At 37.1% G+C, this 9,747-nt stretch overlaps 1 protein-coding gene across 4 annotated transcripts in view; it reads right to left on the bottom strand.

Annotated features, from left to right (window-relative positions):
• Nucleotides 1-9,742, bottom strand: part of vti1a (vesicle transport through interaction with t-SNAREs 1A) — a 114,416-nt gene extending 104,674 nt beyond the window's left edge. For all 4 annotated transcript variants that reach the window (XM_080872877.1, XM_080872879.1, XM_080872876.1 and 1 more), the window contains exons 1-3: nt 9,558-9,742; nt 2,447-2,505; nt 1,436-1,546 (exon numbers count right to left, since the gene is read on the bottom strand). In XM_080872877.1, the coding sequence (XP_080729003.1) occupies nt 1,436-1,546; nt 2,447-2,505; nt 9,558-9,651 (264 nt within the window). In that variant the 5' untranslated portion in view covers nt 9,652-9,742. The remainder of the gene's footprint in view (nt 1-1,435; nt 1,547-2,446; nt 2,506-9,557) is intronic.
• Nucleotides 9,743-9,747: the final 5 nt, after the last annotated feature.

Here is a 9,747-nt window from a genome sequence, read left to right on the forward strand (position 1 = left end):
AATTTCCTCAACAGGACTTCAACAATTCAGTATATATTTTTCCAACTCATTCTGAGGCTGTGGATTTAAATCACATAAAACTTGATTCGTGGAGGGACACGTGCTCTCAAGCTCAAGGTCAACGGCTCTTACACTACGGGTTTATTATCATGTTATGAGCACCAGCAAAACAAAACTGACAACAGAAAACAACAACAACCACAGAAAAAAAGATATAGTTAAAGATACGTTACCACTACGATTTTTCTTAACATTATAATGCCAACAATCAATTTAAAATGCTTTCACAAGGATCAATTTAAAGATATAATAATTAAAATAAGAGGTTAAAAACGTTTTGGATTCAATTGCACTGGATAATTGCGTATTTCTGAGTATTATTGATTACGTGAAGTACCTTGGGCAATATTGGTAGCTCAAAATGTAGACTAAAAGCAAGTGACCCAAAAGACCAGACTGTTCATTAAGCTTTGATAAATCAAGCCAAGACATACAGTGATTTATGAATTACTAAACAAGGCCAGATTCTGCAGCAACAACACAAACACACACAACCCATTCTCGATAGGCATTGCTTGAAAGTTCAGATATGAACTCCGAATTAACCTCTGTGGATGCACCGCTGAGCTTCAGTGCAAGTCTGTTTGTGAGTGCAGGAATTACTGCGAGAGTGAGAGTTACACGCAAACAGTCCGCAGTTTTTGGTGTTTTTCTAACAGTAAAGATAAATAAATAATGATGCAAATTTCATGAGAAAAGAAGTGTTTTTCGAGGATTAATGTTTAATTATTTGGTTAATTTACAGCTATTGCAGAGCGATGGAAGTATGTGAAGCCTTGAAATGTCATGAAAGGGATTTATGCACGTGCCACAAATTCTGCTGATTACTTACAAAAACGATGTGTCTGAACAAAGGCGGTGATGGAACAAAGTGTTACTACATCCTCTGAAGAATTATTAGCAGAATATGGTCATGCACAAAACGGTACTGTATTTCGCTATTGGACATGTGACAAAAAAACTAAACAAAACAAAAAAAACGAAGGCAGATCGATTGGTCAGGGGTTCATCTTTTTGGTAAGATAATGACACAAAACACTGGAACAACAGAACTGCACGCACGGTGGCCTTGAAAAGATGGAAAACCATCACAGTCTCTGGACTTCATCCAGCTCGTCTGAGTGGAAGAAAAGTAACAGTGACTGGTTCCAAACCAATTTTCCAAATGATATTTCTTTGAATATGCATTTATTTTATAATTTAATTTCTGAGTTTAAAAAAGCTGGGGTGTTTGTCTTATGATGAGTAGTTTATAGACGCTTATTTATTATGGAGCATCATTTACACTCTCAGTAAGAACATTACAACTATTACAACTGTTGCGTTTGCATGAGAATTAAAAAAAAAACATTTCATGACATATTGAAATACTTACAAAGTCTTTCTCAAGCTTTTCCATCTCCTGTTTATAGCTCTTCAGCCTGCTGTTGTACATGGCTCTGCTTTGGATGGGGATCTCTCGCACCTCCAGGTCCATCTGCTCCAGCTAAAACCCACAATTCATCCAATTCATTTAAAGTCAAACATTCCTAACAGAAATTTTAAGAGTCATTTCAAAATCGAAAGAAATACTTGGAATATAAAACACTGCCAGAGTGACAGATTTAGAGCTCATTATAATACAGATTTACATTAAAATATTAAAAAGTACAAAATAGACTGTATATGCACATTTTTACATTTAAAAGTTTAGTTTTTTTTATGATCATATTTCCTGCACAAGCTTTCTGAAAAAAATTTTAAGGGCAAGTTTTACAGTTGTGTGCTCCCTTTGAACACTTTTGAACAGATTCAACTTCAGCAGCATTAACTTTAATATCCTCCAGTGCCGATTGTAAAATCAAACGCCTTCTGCTGGTGTCACTCAGTTGTGATAAAAGTTACAACAGAGGAAGTATGTTCTGTAAGTACACAATCAAATACGAGGGCTTCTTCATTGCCATGACACGCATGGGCCCAACAATGTCTGAGTGAATGAAGCAAAAGTACATCTGATGCATGGGTAGACAGGTCTCTCTGTGGCAGATTTGGAGGAAACTCATCACTATGGCATAACAAGACAACCGCAACAACAATTTGTTTCTGTCAGGTGACTTTGCTCATGTTTAAACAGCAACATGAAGACACCCACCCAAGATAATGGCTTGAAATGTGTCATAGGGGTGTCACTTAAAAGCAGATTATGGGAAAGTAATCATATGAGGAGGAAGCCTCCTTTCCGCCATGTGAAGTATGTGTGCATGTGTGTTATGTCTACATGTCATGTCACCACCAGGATAATACAGGTGCTGTTGTCTGGTGCCAGTGAAAATTGTCCCCTCCCTCTTTCCACAAATTCATTATTTAGGAAATGGGAAGAGGAGAAAATTACTGATCAAAGACATACCAACTCTCTGACTTCTTCAAGCTGTTTGTCGACATTTAGAACCAGCTGTGTCTTCTCCTCTGAAAGAGAAAAAAAACCCAGCAACATATTGATCAGCCGACGGAGGAACAGCGCTTCATGACAACAGCCTAACTCCCCCGCAACGGGGGAAGAGAGGGGGAGAGAGAAAGAAAGAGACTGGGAGAAAACAACACACGAGGACACATTTGAAGATATATTTACACATTCTCTCCACACGACGAGCCAACATTTGATGTCTCTTAGTTATTGGCGTCTATGAGGCCTTTGTTGGTTTCTGTTGAGGAGCAGCGAGACACCTCATGCCAACTCAAAGGGAAGGGAGGTGTCAGCTTTGCTCACTTGCCAGAAGTATGAGTCCCACTCAGAATGACTAACGCACTGTTCTACACCTCACCCCATGGCTGCTCTACCACATTACCCATTGAAACTCATTAGGACTTAAGAGTTCCAGAGCAGCGTGCAAACTACAGCGCTTCCAACAGTTATTTAAGGCAACGGCATTATCACTTTCCCTACATCTACATGAACTAGTCTTTGTCCTGAAATTAGATCCTGGCCAAAGATTTTGTTAGTTCATGGTATGCGGTATGGTGTTTACTAATCAAGCATATTTATGTTAACTTAAAACAAGAAAAAAAAAAAGAAAAGACCATTGCCCAAGGCTTTGACATAAAGTATAAGCAACTTACACATATAGTTTAATAATAATAAAGAAAACAAAAAAATGAAGTTAGGAAATATAGGAAATTCTCTTATGCATAAATACCATTAATAACATAAAAAATATAAAAGAGGGTAAAGAAAATAACATTTAATGTCATCTTAACATGCAGCCTTTACTTTAGAAACTTTGGTTTAAGAGATTTATGTGCATGTTACTTTATCACACATCCACCATATGTCATTGTTGCACACCCCTGTGGTAACAGCACTCCCCAGCACCAGCAGCCTCCCTTAAGTGGAACAATGCACCCACCACACAACAGTTCGAGGAAAAAGACAAAGCGATCAATGTAATGCAAAAGCGAAGCCAAACTAATGTTAGAACCATCCCAGACTTGAGGTGTTGTGGAAATCTTTTGCTAACCATGGTGTGAGATATATCATACTAAATTTTAAATAGTTTAGAGTACATTTGTAACACAAAGTTGTGTTAATGTTATCAGTGCATCAGCATATCACAACAGTCAGTCAAAGTGCTGATCTTGTAGTATATTTGGTTTAACAGTTTAAGAGGACACCTGTGGACCTGATATACTGACAATAAAAATTCTGTTAATTATTACATTTTTTTTTAACTCCCAGAAAACAAAAAGTGACATAAATATAAATTCACAGATAAAATGTATCATTACAAAAAGTGCAGCATCTTAAACACCAGCTCCGTATTGAGTACAGATGGTAAATGTTAAGAGGTGATGCCTACAAAGTCGTACCAATCTTACATTTTTTACAGTAATTAAGAAATTCTGAAAATGTTATTTGCTTTTGAAACCCCAACAGATGTATTCTAATAAAGGTTTAAAAGCAAAGTATGAAAAGCATTCTAGGTAAAATACAAACAAAAGTAAATCACAAGAATACCCAGCTGTGGGACTGCAATAAAAAAAAAAAAGCTAAGCCAAGATCTTCGTTTCTCAGGTGCCATAGGCCAACATGGCCCTTAAATTCATTTTTAAAACCTGTGTCCAACCTTACAACCTCTATAGTAAACAGCCAGAGGCAATTCAGTGAAAGATGAGATGACGCTTTCGTACTCAGGCTCAGGCCCGAGCTAGAGGGCTGTGAAATATGTATGGCTATTTACCAAGACTAGAACCTGCTGACAGACGGATGAGGAGTTTTGTAGACAGAAGTAAGGCAAAAATGAAGAAAACAAAGGGCTTGGTATTTTTCTTTTACTTTTTATGTTTCATATTTCAATGCCAGTGATTGACAAATAATCTCTTGCCATGAACATTCAAAAGTGAAAACTTGGAGCCATGTTTAATAGAACAAGGATGTTGAGTCTTGTTCTGTTCATAGTATTCTTATTCAAATTTCTTCTTGATGTTGAGTTTTGGAGCAATGTTGCAAATAAATAATATACAAAAATTAATTGTTTGTGAGCATCTAGGTCATGTTTTCCACATGCCATGGCCATTATCAACAACATAACATGCCAAGTAAAAGTAATAAACTACAAGAACAATGTTATGGTTCCTTTTTAAAATATTAAACAGAGGGGATATCATGGGCAAAATGCATCCACTTGGGTAAGAAGAGCCAAAAGAACTTAAGAAAAACTTAATGAGTAGGAAGGGAATTGAAATTCAACTGTAAACTATTCCATTGGTGTCAGAAAACACACAACAACTACTTATGGTTGTAATGCATTTTCTAGCTTTGTACATATTCATACAGGCTTCCTCTGACACAGTCAACAGATGGTGAGAGGAAGCAATGAGAAATTACTCTGCGGAATGGGCTGCCATGAGTCTTCAGACATGCCAATTCCAAACCAGAAATATTCAGTCAAGCGAGGTTTTGTGAGAGCAGCGCCTTTGAAAACCCAATGAGCAAGTGTGAGCCGAGAGGAAGAGATAAAGCTTCCACATATGAAATCTGAAAACTTAAAACAAACTACTAGTTAACACTCACTGTAAGTAAGTAGTAATAACGGTTGCTCCTACTCAGTTAGGTGTGGACACCAAAATTTTAATATGTAGTAGTTCAGCCTTAAATTAATTGTCATATCCACCTTTAGATATATATTTCCCACCATTTTGGCTTAGTGTAGCTGTAAACTAAAAACACCCAGTGTATTTCACACTGCAAAATACCATTTAATTTTGAAAAGTGACCGTAAAAATGGAAGAAGGTGCTGTGCAGAAAGGCTCTTGCACTGAGAAAACAAATACAAACTCAATGACTATTTTGTCTCAGCTTATAACTGTGATTGGTATTGAGTGGTGTCAGATGACAGTGTAGCTGTTTATACATCTGCCTAACAAGCAAACGATACGGTTCGATCCCAGGAGGAGACATAAATCCCTGTGGGGTTCCATCAGGAAGGGAATCTGGGGTTTTAAAAAAATCTGCAATGTCAATAGTGGAGCTATTTACTGTGGTGATCCCTTGTGAAATAAGGGAGCAACTGAAGCTCAACTTTCTATTATGCATTCTATTATCTATTCTTTGTATTAAGTCATTTTAAATAGGAAAGTATTACCCATTGATATGTCTACATTCATTTATGGGTATGTTAAGTAAAAGTATTACATTTTAAAGTTAAATCACAACTGGCCAACTAGCTCTGGCCTTTTCCATGTCATCCAAACTCATGTTTCCCTTCCAGGCTTAGCTAAATCCACAAGCTGCCCGTCTTTCAGCTGCCTGCCTGCCACCAAAACACTAATGCAGCAATCTGGTAAATCTACATGTAGGAAAAACAAGATGGGAAGACCCAGAGCCAGGTGGTTAACAACATCTGTAGGTTTTAACCCACCTCTAAACCCTCTTTTAGTGCAGGGCTTCACAGTACAGAAATGTAAACATAAATACATTTTAAAGACTCCTTTCAAAGAAAAAAGTCAAAGCCATGCATTCGTGCCTAGATCCTGCAGAATATAAATTACAGTATCAAAAACAGGCTCAGACAGTCAGGATTTCATATGTCTGAAACCTACAGAACCAAGTATGAGAACTGGTGATGAGAAAAGAGGTCTATCTAACATTAACAACACATTGCTATCTGAAAATGTAGTCAAGTAGTGCGGTGCGATATTGCAGATTTTAGTATTGATCTGATACCAAGTAAATACAGGGCCAAAATTGCCAGTACTGATACTTTAAACCTACATAGGCAGCTTATGCTGGGGAGAGCAGTCACTCACGACTTAAAAGATGGCTCATCATCAATTTGCAAATAGTGACTATTAACACACTCTGATTTTTACTTTCATTAATAACTGGTTAACAAAACAAAATACACCTTTTCATGTTTTTTTCAAACTGAGTTTTTTTGAGACCTAGAATGTAAATGTGCCCGTCTCTAAAGGTCATGTCAACTTCTGTTGTTTGACATTTTTCATAGTGTATGTTTGAGGTATATTTTTTCCATTTCCAAAAAAATTATTAAATTTAATTAATTTAATACAATTCAGAGGGCTACATACTGAACTTAAGGGGATTTTTTTTTTAAAAAGTATCGCTCTGAGTATCAATACCAGAATTGCTATTGATACTATCAATATTTGTGCACACTTTTTATTTTAGCTCAGTTCAAAAGTGCTGTCTGTTTCACTGTGTATGCAAGCATGTGTATGTCTCTTCTGCTTCTCCTCCAAAACTGATACATGCAGAGCAGAAGAGGGGAGAAATACCCAAAGTCGTTCCACAAACAGCAGTCTTAATAGGTCTGAACAAGTAAAATTTACAAAAAACTAACCAACTATAAAAAGATTACCACTATGCAGATGTCTCTCCAGCATCTTAAGTTCCCCAGCTCAATAAGACATGACTATATAGGAGAATATCCTATACAGTGATAAGGTGTTCTCCAGCTGCCCAAAGTTATCTCAAGAAAGTTTCAAAGCTACACCTTTATCAAAATTGTGGTCAGACATGTTAAAGAGGCTTCCTATTGTACAAAACAAAATTAGAACATAATGCTCTTTCCACATTTCAACAGAATAATAATCCTCCTTAAACATCAAAGAGAGCTTAGAAGACACAATTTGCATGCCTTAATGTTAAATTCTCACAACCAGACAAAGTTACAAAGACAGACAGACATCACAAGCGACACTGTCACTGGTTTGCTACGGAAGTGTCGCTCAAGTGTTTAATTGCATCAAGCATATGATAGGTTGAAGAAAAAAAATGGACATCAGCTCAACTTTGATTTGATGCACATAAAGCATCAACAAGTGTCAGGCGTCAGTTTGTAGCTTCTTATCAGTGGTGTGAACATGGCATTAATTGCTGGAAGCACACATGGACCACATGTATGTTGAGCTTTCAGTTCTAATTATATCACAGAATAAAATCTTTAAATAAAATTTTGTGATAAAGTTTATGAAGACAGAGTCAGATTTGTACTCCTACAGCATCAGAATCTATCAATGAGTGTTTCAAAAGTGAAGGAGTTGCGGGTCATACAAATGAAGAGGCAAAACAACTCTAAGAAGACTAGACCAGAAGCTACCAGCTGATACCTGTGTTTTCATTTTAGAAAATCAACAAAGTCACACTTGAAGAGCTACAATTTAATAACAATCTATTCTAAATATATCATTCAAAAAGTGTTACATGTGGCTTTGGTTATGTCTGAATTAAGTCTGATAGAATGACAGAATGCTATCACTTTAACAAACTGATGAAACCAGCAATGTCTTCTTCTTACAGCTGCTCGCTTTAAGGGTTGTCACAGCAGACCATCTGCTTCCACCTCATCCTATCATGTGCTCCTTCACTACATGCATGAATCTTTTCTGTGGTCTTCCTCTTTTCCTCCTTTTGTCCAATACATTCACTATCCCTGCTCTCCACAGTTCCAAACCATCTCAGCCTTTTCTCTCCACCTTTGTAGGCAAACTGCTCAATCCGAGCTGAAACTCTGATGTACTCAGTTCTAATCTAATCCATTCTGGCCACTTCCCAAAAACATCTTAACAACTTTCTGTCTTGTGTGGTTTTATTAATGATCTGTCTCCAAATCATACATCATAGCAGGTCTCAATACCGTCTCGAAAAACCTTTCCTTTTACTTTTGCTGTTGTCCGTCTGTCACAAATAAACTCTGACACTATTCCACCTCTCCTGTACTCCTTTCTTAACTTTTCTTGTGCACTGTGCATTACTTTTATTTAAACTCATCCATCTTAACTGTTACATCTGTCTCCCTCTTATTCACACACATGTATTCTGTCTTGTCTATTGACTTTCACTCCTATTCTTTCTAGTCCATACCTCAACTTACCTCCAGGACCTCTTAAACCTGCTCCCTACTATAACTGCAGATCAAAATGTCATCTGCGAACATGAAAGTCCACAGAGACTCCTCCCTGACCTCATCTATCAACCTGTCCATTATCACTGCAAACAAGAAGGAACTCAGGCCTGATGCTTGATGTAATCCCACCTCAAACCCCTCTGTAACTTCTACTGTGGACCTCACCGCTGATACACTGTCCTTTGTGCTGGACAGCATGCACGGATGAACCAGAGTACACCATCTACAGCTGCATCCAGGACTGTGTTCTGAAGATCAATGAGAAAATTTCTGAAACTGCTAACCTTTTGCTGGAAAAGCCGTCCACTGAAGGTTACATTGCTCTAATCCAAGTACCTTCAGTGACTGCTGTTGTGATTTAACGCTATATAAATAAAAGTGAATGGAATGTAAAGAGCTAAATAAATAGTCAACCAAAGACACGCTTTTAAATATTTAAGTCAATACCAGGATAAAGTTATTAGTCCATCATATTAGTTACTAGGCCCTTGCTAACATATTAAGAAACGTATGCTTTCAAACTTGCTGGTATCAAAAGGCTGAATTATCTTTAAACTGGCTAAAACTGAAATCCACAGTAAAACTAAAAACAACACTCCCCAAAAGTGTCATTGAAAGTTGCAGTGATATCAGTGCCATTCCAAAACTTAACTTTTCCAACGATGATTGTCCACAAAAACATCCATAGGTTTTTCTTTATGGTAAGTATTGGCAAGAATGTCATACACTAAATCACTATGATAACACTAAAATATTACTTCAGTTGAATAGTTTCAATTAATATTAACCTACTCATTAAAGTGATTTGAAGCTTCTATCCTCTTCTGAACACCATAAACAGAGTTAGGATGTTCTTTAACACTATTTTCACACCGGCTAAACCTATCAAAGACATACCAAGATAAGAAGACGGCCACAAATACATGTCACATTCTTTTTATATAACAAAAACTATTTTTATATAGCTGTGTTTCACCACTAGTTTGACCAATATTTGGATGAAATCACATTATCGCTACCGTTAGCTGCCTTGTCAGCTGAGACTGGAGCTAGCAAGCCAGATGAGCTTTAACAGCTTATAAATGAAACTCTTACCTCCACTTAGTTTGGGAATTCGGCCAATTTTATTAGTTATTTCTGCGGTAATTGTTCCAAAGTCCTGCTCGTATGCTTCAAAGTCTGAAGACATTCTGGTAGTCGAGTTTACAACAGGTAACTAGCTTTCTGGTTGACAGTTAGCTCAGAATAACAACAAGCCTCGAATGGAGCTTCTTCCTTGAGTCAC

The sequence above is a fragment of the Rhamphochromis sp. 'chilingali' genome, assembly GCF_963969265.1.
Source record: "Rhamphochromis sp. 'chilingali' genome assembly, chromosome: 22".
Lineage (NCBI taxonomy): Eukaryota > Metazoa > Chordata > Actinopteri > Cichliformes > Cichlidae > Rhamphochromis > Rhamphochromis sp. 'chilingali'.